General features: G+C 40.9%; 1 protein-coding gene across 2 annotated transcripts in view; it reads left to right on the top strand.

Annotated features, from left to right (window-relative positions):
* The first annotated feature begins 9,636 nt into the window (after positions 1–9,636).
* The window catches only part of LOC129831205 (ectonucleotide pyrophosphatase/phosphodiesterase family member 2-like), a 36,697-nt gene continuing 33,418 nt past the window's right edge, over positions 9,637–12,915 (top strand). The window contains exons 1-4 of one of the 2 annotated variants that reach the window (XM_055894329.1): positions 9,637–9,910; positions 11,348–11,453; positions 11,897–12,052; positions 12,617–12,742. In XM_055894329.1, the coding sequence (XP_055750304.1) occupies positions 9,893–9,910; positions 11,348–11,453; positions 11,897–12,052; positions 12,617–12,742 (406 nt within the window). In that variant the 5' untranslated portion in view covers positions 9,637–9,892. The remainder of the gene's footprint in view (positions 9,911–11,347; positions 11,454–11,896; positions 12,053–12,616; positions 12,743–12,915) is intronic. The other variant, XM_055894330.1, reaches the window with a different exon arrangement.

Here is a 12,915-nt window from a genome sequence, read left to right as displayed (position 1 = left end):
TGGTGGCCGGTCCTCCTTTCCTATAGAACACAATCAGCTCCTTTGTCTTGCTCACATTGAGAGGTTTTTGTCCTGGCACCCCACTGTATAGAGGTGAGTCATGATCAATAGGCTGATAAAGTCTGATATGGATGACACACTGCCTCTGGTATTTAGAAAACATACAGCTCAATAACTTTATATAGGCCTTATCTTACATACAGATGTACGATCTTCCTTTGATCACTATTCTGTTGCCTCAGCAGGAAATGCAAACTTGTAGGCTATTCAATGCAAACTTGTAGGCTATTGTCCCAACGAAAAATGCATCAACCCCTACAAAAACCTGTCCATGAATTATAAACCACATGATTCACATTTCTTGTTGCTGCAGGATTATTTTCCTTCTGTAGCAAACTAGCACAAATTAAGCTCCTACATCTGTAGACTTAGGTCTCAATTCAATTAAACCCACATGTAGTGCAAAGCTCTTTCCCATATGTCCCCAAATAAAATAACAGAATGTTCCTGGATATTATACTACTAATACTAACAGTTAGGCTCTGCTCAAAGATAGATGCTTCCGGATTTCCAGAAAGGGTAGTGTGTGAGTCACATAAGGCCACTGTTATATAAAGCGCAGTAAGCTGTAAAGTATGTACTATGCTGTATGTGGACTAATGTCCTTCAAGACATGTCTCCGCATGTCAAGATGACCATAAAAGCCTGCACTGAACAGTGACAAAAATATAGAAGATAAGCTAAGTTTAGAGAATTGCAAGATGACAGTACAGTCAACATGATAGTATTACCACATGACTTACTGTTTATCAGCACATGTAATACATTTGAACCACAAATGTAGTTTAAATTTGTCCTTGCTTTGTATCAAGTGTAACAGAGTCCACCCTTACTATAGGCCTACATGATAGCAATGGCAGGCACACAGTGTCATTTCACAGTCCTTTTTTTTTACCATTGCCATTTCAAGTCAGTTGACAGATGGTTGAAGGAATGACACACTTTTTAAGAGACAATGGTTGGTCAGCTGGGTGTAGTGTTGCAGTGTAGCGTTAACAATACCAGGGTTGGTGACCACTGTTACGGTGCTTTTTGTATTAGCCCCATGTGGCTCACTTGGTAGAGTACTTGCAATGCCAGGGTTGTGGGTTGTGGGTTTGATTCCCACGGGGGACCAGTATAAAAATGTATGCACGCACTACTGTAAGTTTCTCTGGATAAGAGTTGTCTGCTAAATGACTAAAATGGACATGTATTATAGATAACATTGCCATCTACTGGCCATAGACTGACTACCAAACCACAACCATTTTGTTGATCATGATTATTGAGGACATCTACATTTGTTTCTAACAATGGACAAGTTAAATAACAAGCAGTCATGATCCAGCCAGACTCATATTTGTAGTCGTACATAAGCAACAGTGCTGTAACAAAGAGCATATGACTGTAGGTTACGCAGAAGTAGAAATTATGACAGTACCACTATTCACCAGCAGAGACAGTATGTTTCAGCATGAGAAGTTCAAGAGTCCCAATGCAGATGGTAGTAGATCATACTGTATTTTTCTGTAAATTCAAATCATTGTCAGATTTAGACTTGGTAAATTATTTGGAAAAAGACCAATTTTTAATCAAACTGTCGACGCTACAGCACCAAAGTGCAAATTTGTTTAAAACGGAAATTTGCAGTTGCTACATTTTTTACTTAAAAATTGATGATACAGTTGAAGTCGGAAGTTTACATACACCTTAGCCAAATAAATTTAAACTCCGTTTTTTAAAATTCCTGACATTTAATCTGTGGAAAAATTCCCTGTCTTGGGTCAGTTAGGATCAACACTTTATTTTAAGAATGTGAAATGTCAGAATAATAGTAGAGAGAATCATTTATTTCAGCTTTTATTTCTTTCATCACATTCCCAGAAGTTTACATACACTCAATTAGAATTTGGTAGCATTGCCTTGAAATTGTTTAACTTGGGTCAAAACGTTTCGGGTAGCCTTCCACATGCTTCCCACAATAAGTTGGGTCAATTTTGGCCCATTCCTCCTAACAGAGCTGGTGTAACTAAGTCAGGTTTGTAGGCCTCCTTGCTCGCACACGCTTTTTCAGTTCTGCCCACACATTTTCTATGGGATTGAGGTCAGGGCTTTGTGATGGCCACTCCAATACCTTGACTTTGTTGTCCTAAGCCATTTTGCCTCAACTTTGGAAGTATGCTTGGGGTCATTGTCCATTTGGAAGACCCATTTGCAACCAAGCTTTAACTTCCTGACTGGTGTATTGAGATATATCCACATAATTGTCCTGCCTCATGATGCAATCTATTTTGTGAAGTGAACCAGTCCCTCCTGCAGCAAAGCACCCCCACAACATGATGCTGCCACCCCCTTGCTTCACGGTTGGGATGGTGTTCTTCGGCTTGCAAGCGTCCCCCTTTTTCCTCCAAACATAACGATGGTTATTATGGCCAAACAGTTCTAAATCAAATCAAATGTATTTATAAAGCCCTTCTTACATCAGCTGATATCTCAAAGTGCTGTACAGAAACCCAGCCTAAAACCGCAAACAGCAAGCAATGCAGATGTAGAAGCACGGTGGCTAGGAAGAACTCCCTAGAAAGGCCAGAACCTAGGAAGAAACCTAAAGCATAACCAGGCTATGAGGGGTGGCCAGTCTTCTGGCTGTGCCGGGTGGAGATTATAACAGAACATGGCCAAGATGTTAAAATGTCCATAGATGACCATCAGGGTCAAATAATAATAATCACAGTGGATGTCGAGGGTGCAAAGAAAGAGAATTAGAGAGAGCATACTTAAATTCACACAGGACACCGGATAAGACAGGAGAAATACTCCAGATATAACAGACTGACCCTAGCCCCCCGACACAAACTACTGCAGCATAAATACTGGAGGATGAGACAGGAGGGGTCGGGAGACACTGTGGCCCCATCCAACGATACCCAAGGACAGGGACAAACAGGCAGGATATAACCCCACCCACTTTGCCAAAGCACAGCCCCCACACCACTAGAGGGATATCTTCAACCACCAACTTACCATCCTGAGACAAGGCCGAGTATAGGCCACAAAGATCTCCGCCACGGCACAACCCAAGGGGGGGCGCCAACCCAGACAGGAAAATCACGTCAGTGACTCAACCCACTCAAGTGACGCACCCATCCTAGGGATGGCATGGAAGAGCACCATTAAGCCAGTGACTCAGCCCCTGTAATAGGGTTAGAGGCAGAGAATCCCAGTGGAGAGAGGGGAACCGGCCAGGCAGAGACAGCAAGGGTGGTTCGTTGCTTCAGTGCCTTTCCGTTCACCTTCACACTCCTGGGCCAGACTACACTCAATCATAGCACCTACTGAAGAGATGAGTCTTCAATAAAGACTTAAAGGTTGAGACCGAGTCTGCGTCTCTCACATGGGTAGGCAGGCCATCCCATAAAAATGGAGCTCTATAGGAGAAAGCCCTGCCTCCAGCTGTTTGCTTAGAAATTCTAGGGACAATTAGGAGGCCTGCGTCTTGTGACCGTAGCGTACGTTTAGATATGTACGGCAGGACCAAATCGGAAGGATAGGTAGGAGCAAGTCCATGTAATGCTTTGTAGGTTAGCAGTAAAACCTTGAAATTAGCCCTTGCCTTAACAGGAAGCCAGTGTAGAGCACTGGAGTAATATGATAAAATTTTTGATTTCTAGTCAAGATTCTAGCAGCCGTGTTTAGCACTAACTGAAGTTTATTTAGTGCTTTATCCGGGTAGCCGGAAAGTAGAGCATTACAGTAGTCTAACCTAGAAGTGACAAAAGCATGGATTCATTTTTTTGCATAATTTTTGGACAGAAAATTTCAGATTTTTGCAATGTTACGTAAATGGAAAAAAGCTGTCCTTGAAACAGTCTTAATATGTTCGTCAAAAGAGAGATCAGTGTCCAGAGTAACGCCGAGGTCCTTCACAGTTTTATTTGAGACGACTGTACAACCATCAAGATTAATTGTCAGATTCAACAGAAGATCTCCTTGTTTCTTGGGACCTAGAACAAGCATCTCTTTTGTCCGAGTTTAAAAGTAGAAAGTTTGCAGCCATCCACTTCCTTATGTCTGAAACACAGGCTTCCAGGTAGGGCAATTTTGGTGCTTCACCATGTTTCATCGAAATGTACAGCTGTGTGTCATCCGCATAGCAGTGAAATTTAACATTATGTTTCCGAATGACATCACCAAGAGGTAAAATATATAGTGAAAACAATAGTGGTCCAAAACGTAACCTTGAGGAACACCGAAATTTACAGTTGATTTGTCAGAGGACAAACCATCCACAGAGACAAACTGATATGATACTGATGAGACTGATACTTCAATTTTTCTTTCCTCAGACCAGAGGACATTTATCCAAAAAAGACGATCTGTGTCCCTATGTGCAGTTGCAAATCATAGTCTGGCTTTTTAATGGCAGTTTTGGAGCAGTGGCTTCTTCCTTGCCTTTCAGGTTATGTCGATATAGGACTTGTTTTACTGTGGATATAGATACTTTTGTACCTGTTTCCTCCAGCATCTTCACAAGGTCCTTTGCTGTTGATTTGCATTTTTTGCACCAAAGTACGTTCATCTCTAGGAGACAGAACACACTTCCTTCCTGAGCGGTATGACGGCTGCGTGGTACATGGTGTTTATACTTGCATACTATTGTTTGTACAGATGAACGTGGTACCTGCAGGCATTTGGAAATTGCTCCCAAGGATGAACCAGACTGGTGGAGGTCTACACAATTTTTTCTCAGGTATTGGCTGATTACTTTTGATTTTCCCATGATGTCAAGCAAAGAGGCACTGATTTTGAAGGTAGGCCTTGAAATACATCAACAGGTACACCTCCAATTGACTCAAATTATGTCAATTAGCCTATCAGAAGCTTCTAAAGCCATGACATCCTTTTCGGGAATTTTCCAAGCTGTTTAAAGGCACAGTCAAATTAGTGTGTGTAAACTTCTGCCCCACTGGAATTGTGATACAGTGAATTATAAGTGAAATAATCTATCTGTAAACAATTGCTGGAAAAATTACTTGTGTCGTGCACAAAGTAGATGTCCTAACCGACTTGCCAAAACTATAGTTTGTTAACAAGAAATGTGTGTGTAACGGATGTGAAATGGCTAGCTAGTTAGCGGGTACGCGCTAGTAGCATTTCAATCAGTTACGTCACTTGCTCTGAGACTTAAGTAGTGTTGCCCCTTGCTTTGCAAGGGCCGTGGCCTTTGTGGAGTGATGGGTAACGACTGTGCTTCGTGGGCAACCGTTGTTGATGTGTGCAGAGGGTCCCTGGTTCGCGCCCGTGTCGGGGCGAGGGGACGACGTAAAGTTATACTGTTACATTGATGCTGTTGACCCGGATCACTGGTTGCTGCGGAAAAGGAGGAGGTTGAAAGGGGGGTGAGTATACTGTTACATGTGGAGTGGTTGAAAAGCAAGTTTTAATGACCCCAACCTAAGTGTATGTAAACTTCCGACTTCAACTGTAGGTCAATGATCTTACATTAGTGGGCTGTGTGGTCAAAATTCTATGCAACTCGCCACTACACACTGAGCAATAAACAACATGAATAAGGTAAAACAGTCAAATGTTACATCTGTCCATAGGCTATGTGGTATTAGTATTATGAGGAACAATTCTACTGGTGCTCTGGTTTTTGTGTCACTGTTTCCTTGGACAAATCACAATTTTGTATGAGTGCACCTACACCTGGTTGGCATCTTTTGGATTTTGTAAAGAGGAGGGGTTCTTTTGGCTCTTAGACTTGGCCGAGGCTTTAAGAAGGGAGGGGATGTTGATTTGTCTGCTACCGACTTGTCTGCCGTGGTTCTGCCACTTGTACTAGGCGAAACATCTCAGACTTTCCCCGCAGACCCAAATCAAGAAGCTGGCGGGAAGCTAGCAGTCAAGCAAGATTTGGTTCTGGATTGCCGAGATTACCTTTAATATGATTAGTCTTCTGTAAACATTACATGGAATACATATTCCAAGAAAAGGGTAACATACACAAATATACAATGGTGTCTTTAAAGGGACAGTCCACTTCGAAATCATAATGTTTTCAGACCTCAAAAGTAGTCTGTCATTATGATTCCAATGTTTGTGTAGATCCAGCTACATGCCCCAAATTAATAGATGGCTAAGCACCAAATAAAATCATATATTTTCCATTCACTTTAATTGAGGCATATAGACCTAGCTGAATTGTCCGGTTAACCTTTGCTGGGATTAGCTGACAGACACCATCATTGTCAGAAAGAAACCCAATGGCATCAATAAGGTACACTGGCTAATAAAGATCAGAGAAATGCCTCATAGGCTGACAAATAATCTTTACGTTGTTACAGGTGAATACTCTCTGTGTGTGTGTGTGTGGTAGGGCCAATATTTACAAACTTTGTCCAAAGTGCAGTGGTGTGCTCTTTCACATTCCTCTCAAGCAATGTCATCACAAGCTTATTTGAGTATACTCTTGACCTCACTTCCTATAACCATATTACTGTCAATTTTATTCCTGGAAAATTCTTAATATGCTCAATTAATCTAGAGTGGAAACAATGTTTCCTTTTAGGTCTGTCATAGTGGTTGACACTTTTGACTGTACAAAGACTGAAGCAGGGTGGGTCTCAAGCAATACTGCATGTGGAGCAGTGATAAACTCACAAATTCATGATATTCTTCTTTGTCGAATGTATTTTCTTTAACCATTTCAACTTGTGGTGTGTGTCTGGAGTTTGAAAAAAAAAACTCCAGGGGTCTTACATGCAGTATTCTCTGGTCAAAAATTGCAAGATAACGTTGTTAGAAACCATATCCAATAAGTGTCCTTATAGTAAAGTTAGCCAACCAGAGCCTGAGGGGGAACGAGACTGTGTCCAATCCAAGACAGTCTGTCATTTTAGTCCGTGTCGGAAGTTGAATGAAGCCCTTTTTCAGAGAGAGAGAGAGAGAAAGAGAGAGAAAGAAAATGTTTAATTAATCTGGTCCCCAGGTGACATGGAAGTTGAAAGCCTATCCAATCCAACTTCCTGTAGGATCAGAGAGGTAAGCATATCTCCAGGTAGCAGAGGTTCACGGCCCAATCAAATTGTTCCATGGCCATGCCAGATAATCTGCTCCAGAGGCCTAATAGCTCAATTAGACAGGACAAGGTTTACCTCTTAATGCTGTGTCATTCAACAGCTACCCATGACTCCCTAAGCCTCCAACGGCTGAATAAAAAACCATTGTTTCATAAATATTTCATAACATCAGTGTACATTTTAGGAAGTGGATGCCCTCAAGCAAAGGTTGTCCTGATTAGTTTCAAAACAGTAAAGCAGCGACAGAGAGGCTCCTGTAAAGAGCTTGACTGCCAGAATAAAAATACAGATTTCGGAGTATTGGTAACATTGGCATCTTTATAATTCTGTGAATAAGAGCCCCTGCAAAATGATTGGAATATAACATTGTGTACTGTACTATATATCAGCATGCACTGAAAGATGCCCATGTGGGCGGGTTGAACCCTCTATACTTCTGGGACAGCCTTGAGAGGAGCATTGAGTAACAGTTCCCTTTGCATTGTGACATCCCCCTTTGACTCAGTAAACAGAACAGAATGATCGGTAAACTATACAGAATGGGGAGTATTTGTTGTAGTAAATGAAATCGAGGACTCATACCTAAAAAAGTATGTGTTACCGTGTCAAAATCACACAGGCAATTACAAAGGGCAAGAGGAGTGCTTTTCCATGCATTTTCAAAACATATTTCAATAAGGTGTCAATTTCAAGTCAAATCCTTAGCACCACAAGTAGAGGTCGACAAGAGGACACATGCCATATCTGACATACAGTAGAGGCCTATCTGTTATCTGAATAACTCTGTGCGCTCACCTCCCATGCAAGGGTGTAGATATTTTGAGGGGTATATGGAGGGGTATTGTGAAAACACAGTATAAGTGGAAGGATAAGTGAAGTTTGTTGCACCCTCGACAACTACTGTGATTATTATTACTTGACCATGCTGGTCATTTATGAACATTTGAACATCTTGGCCATGTTCTGTTATAATCACCACCCGTCACAGCCAGAAGAGGACTGGCCACCCCTCATAGCATGGTTCCTCTCTAGGTTTCTTCCTAGGTTTTGGCCTTTCTAGGGAGTTTTTCCTAGCCACCGTGCTTCTACACCTGCATTGCTTGCTGTTTGGGGTTTTAGGCTGGGTTTCTGTACAGCACTTTGAGATATCAGCTGATGTAAACAGGGCTTTATAAATAAATTTGATTTGATTTGAAAGGCCCCCCATCATGAAAACAGCTTACTTCCTGCATTTCAACACATTTTGCCATGGGGCAGAGAGAAACATTTGCAGTTTAATAATGCTATTCTACACATTGTGTCATGAATCTGAGAGACAATTTTGCAGTTTTAAAGCAACTTCTGGGGCAGGGATTAAAATCTACTGTTTTATAGCTCATCTCATGCTATTCTTCCCATATTGCTAAGAGGATGAGAGAAAATGTTGCAGTTTTAAAGTAACTGTCCAGTGAAAATCTCACTTTTAGAAGTTACTATTCTGTTAACTCATACCCAAGTAATGTTGTTGACTCATCCTATACTCATATTTGTGGCCAAAGTATAAATAGGAGAAAAACACTTCAAAAACCCCACCTCAAATTTGTATCTCAAATATACTGTTCAAAAAATGCTTGCTATTTCCTTATAGAGGAGGATGATCTGGCCAATCAACATTCTACTCGCAGGAATATTTTGTATGACCGGTATATGCTCACACCATTCTGTTGTTGGGGTACACCCACACCATTCCAACACAGAAAAGCTGCTGTAATTAATTATAGGTCATATTTCATAGAAATCTGCAAACACTGGACAGTTACTTTAAAGGTTGACAAAAATAACAGCTTTAAACTGTATAACTGATCAATGCACCATCATACCAGGTCATTTAATGCTTAGAAATCTAAATAAATGAATGAATAAGATATTTGGCTACAGAAGTGCCATTTCTTACCAATCTCTACAGCTTCCGTCCAAAAACAAATCCTATGAAATGACATCATGACATACTGGAGGAGTTACTGGCTAGCTACAAGTGACTAGTTTAGTTAACAAACTAGCTACGTTGGTCGTGGTACACATGACCAAAATCACACATCGATGAACCACCAAAGGCACACCCCATTTCTTTTGTTCGTGCCCAAAGTCAACTGTTAAAGCAAATTTCCCGCAATTCTATACATGTTGACATTGCTAATGACATGTCCATATACTATCTGGGTTGTTCTGACCTCCAGGGGGCTCCCCCCCCCCCCCCCAAATAATATAAGATATACATATAATTGGGGGGGGGGGGGGCAGTCGACCTTTTCAGAATATTGGGGGGGACACCCATCCCCGTGGCAATTTCATCTATGCTCCCAAGGCCTTTTCCAAGCAAGTTCTTGGTGTGGTGTTTTCTCAAATTTGGCAGCTACATGATTTTACAGCTGTCATTTCAACATACACTGTAGTAGAGAAAGTTGTTTTTATAAAAACCCACCCCCTTCTCTCTCGGGGCGCCTCTCTCTCCCTCTCCCTCTGTCATTGCGCGAGTCGAGTTGACCCACAGTTTAGTGCTGACTATGGTTTACAGAACATCTGCCAGCAGCACCATTGTACCACAGTGCAGCTGTCACCATTACTTAATCCGCATTGGTTTGCAGCAAAAAGACAATTGAGCAAGACAACTCAACAGCTCTCAACCCCTGCGCCCTGGTCATCGATTCAGAACGGTCAGAGGTGGACTTTGCCCACAATTTTTGGACTCTTTTGGGGAATGCTAAGGAGGAGGATACGCTATTTGGAACATGTTACTGGGAAAATTGGTACGGTAAAGTTGTTGCATAATTGTTGTATTCTGAAATGTAGTCTTGAAATTCTTGGATTTCTTTTGGACAACCTGACAAAATGCAAAATGCGTCCTTGCAACATATTGATAATAGGGAATAATAGGGAATAAATTGTACTTTGAATCGTATTGACAGGCGTCCAGATCTTGCAAGCGAGCTATTAGTAAACGTATGTAATTATTCATCCTATTCATTAATATATTGTCTTCAACGAAAATAAACAATTAATTAATAGCCAAATTTTCGGTAGGCTACAGTCTGCAAATAGTGGCACACGCACTTGTTTACCCGGGCAAGTAAACAAGCTAATTGGCTAATGATTAATATTTTGAAGTCATGTACTGTAAGGCTCCATTATGTTCTGTGACGAATTGTTCTTCATTCATCTTAAATGATGCCAGCTATTATTTGAACGTTTCAACTGAAACGGAATAGGCAGGCCTGTGTCAGATGTATCAGTTTAACTGCAACAGTTCATGTGAACTTGAAACAATATTGTCGCAAATGAGTGACAGGAATCGTCTGTTCAGATTGATTAGCCTATAATTAATCACATTCATTTAAGTCTTCTCTTAATTTACTTAAATATCAGCCTCTTATTGAGATGTTTATTTATTTATCCCCCCCAGAAAATGTCACATATAAAAAGATTTGTTTCAATAGCCCAGCAAACTTGTACAAAATAAATAATCATCTAAATAAATACACTTGGGGGTCAATTCGGGGATCAAATTACCTCGTTCGAAATACAATGAACATGGGGGTAGTTTTTAAAAAGCAACATTTGTGTAGGAAATATTTTGCCATGATAATTAAGTTATTATACATAAATTCAGATTTTCTGTTCTCCATTAGGAAAACAAACCTCTCTTCAAACTGCGTCAATCCGTGGGCTGTTTATGGAAAAACAAAAGACAACCACTTTTTGTGATGAATTTAAAGGAGTATTTCAAGCTAAACAAATATTATGTTCCTCTCTTCAATGATTGTTGAATCATATTTGAAGCTCAACACATACAGTACATACACTAGTAACAAAATATTTGTCAAAATGATGGTGCTATGGTTAGACCAGAGTCAAATATGGGCTGTAGGTCAAATACTTATTAGCCTATTTGAGGTGCACTTGATTTTGCTGTAAATGTGCACTTTTGGGACTATTCCATTGGTTCCATTGTACAGTGTAAGCTAAATCATGCTCAGCTTGAGTATTTGAATGTAGTTGACATCAACCAGTATACAAATACTAAGTTGTCACAGTACCTACCTATAACTGGTATTTTCGCACTAGTAGAAAATTATTTGGGGATTTGTTTGAATTCATCAGGTGGATTACCTCATGGTCTAGGCTTGACTCCTTGATTCTGATGTTGTGTGAACAGCTTTAGGATGACGTGTATCTCTTCTTCTCAGTTAGTTGTTCTCTTCGCACTCCTTGCGGGATCCAGTGTTAGTGTGGCATATGTCTTTCAAGCAAGTCGACCTGGAGAAGATGCAGGATCTCCGCCACAAACCAAAAGTGAGAAATTAATCTCTGTGTTGACATCTGGCCTTTCCTGCCCTGACATTCAATTGGCTTATAATGGTTTTATTACAGTAGAGTAAAATAGAGAATAATATAACTGTTTTGTCCCTTCGAGGATGGAAATTGTTCTTTGGCATCACCACTGTTCATTTTCTTCCATATTGCACCTTTTTTCTGGAACTGTAGTAACCCAATATTTAAGATTGACGTTACATTTTCTGCAGCTTGATCGCCTTTAGCCCTTGTCTTGTCATAATCCCATAGTTTTTTATGTGCAACACACAAACTGGGTTTACCAGGCTACATTTTCAATGCACTGAAGTATTTTCTAGTGAATATGGTATGCATACTAGGACACGTCCATGGGAAGTTGAGTCAGAGTCACTTGGAGTTGGCGTGTCTCCTTAGCATTGTGTAATGGTGTTCTCTTGTCCCAGCTATCTCAGACTCCCTGTGGGTTAGCTCAGCAGGATCATGTAAGGGCAGATGTTTCGAATTGGAAGAAGCTTTACCGCCAGGTTGCAGATGTGACAACTTGTGCAAAACCTACTACAGCTGCTGCTCAGATTTCGATGAGCACTGTTTAAAAACAGGTTTGTGTACCAGCTTGTCTTTGAGCTCTTTTCTCTTACGGTGTCTCTTACTGTGGTGCCATGGAATAATTGCACAATAGGCCCGATGGGGTGTGGTATATGGCCGTATACCACTAACACCCGAGGTGCATTATTGCTATTATACCATGGCTAAGGGCTGTTCTTAAGCATCACGCAACAAGGAGTGCCTGTATACAGCCCTTAGCCGTGGTATATTGGCCGTATACCACAAACACCCGAGGTGCCTTAATGCTATTATCAACTGGTTACCAACGTAATTATAGCAGTAAAAATAAATGTTTTGTCATACCCATGGTTTACGGTCTGATGTACCATGGGTTTTAGCCAATCAGCATTCAGGGCTCGAACCACCAAGTTTACAATCCCCAATATGAACAGATTATAACCATCCACTACTTTAGAAAATAATTAAACCAAATAAAAAAAATGGCTGATATTGAATTTGCTTTCTGATTGATTTGTGTGCATGAGTCATGACTATGGTCCTGTTGTAGCTAGTTGTTGATGCTGAATACAGACTCTTATGTCCCTTCCCTGGTGCAGCGGGTGGCTTTGAGTGCAGTGAAGATCGCTGTGGGGAGACGAGGAATGATGAGCATGCATGCCACTGCTCAGAAGATTGTCTGGAGAAAGGAGACTGCTGCACCAACTACAAAGCCCTCTGCAAAGGTACACACTCAAACTTGGGATGTATGAAAGGCTGTTGAAGAAAGTTAATTTAGGTCAGTTCATTCCATATTGAGACACAAATGGGAAGGCAGTTGGTTAGAAGGTGACATAGGATGTGGGCTTTGGGTTCTTGTCTTGCATTTTCCTTTGGACAGAAGTGCATTAGCTTCACA

The sequence above is a fragment of the Salvelinus fontinalis genome, chromosome 32 (assembly GCF_029448725.1).
Source record: "Salvelinus fontinalis isolate EN_2023a chromosome 32, ASM2944872v1, whole genome shotgun sequence".
Classification (NCBI taxonomy): domain Eukaryota; kingdom Metazoa; phylum Chordata; class Actinopteri; order Salmoniformes; family Salmonidae; genus Salvelinus; species Salvelinus fontinalis.
Note: the sequence above shows the minus strand (reverse complement) of the source record. Positions and strands in the feature narration are given on the sequence as shown.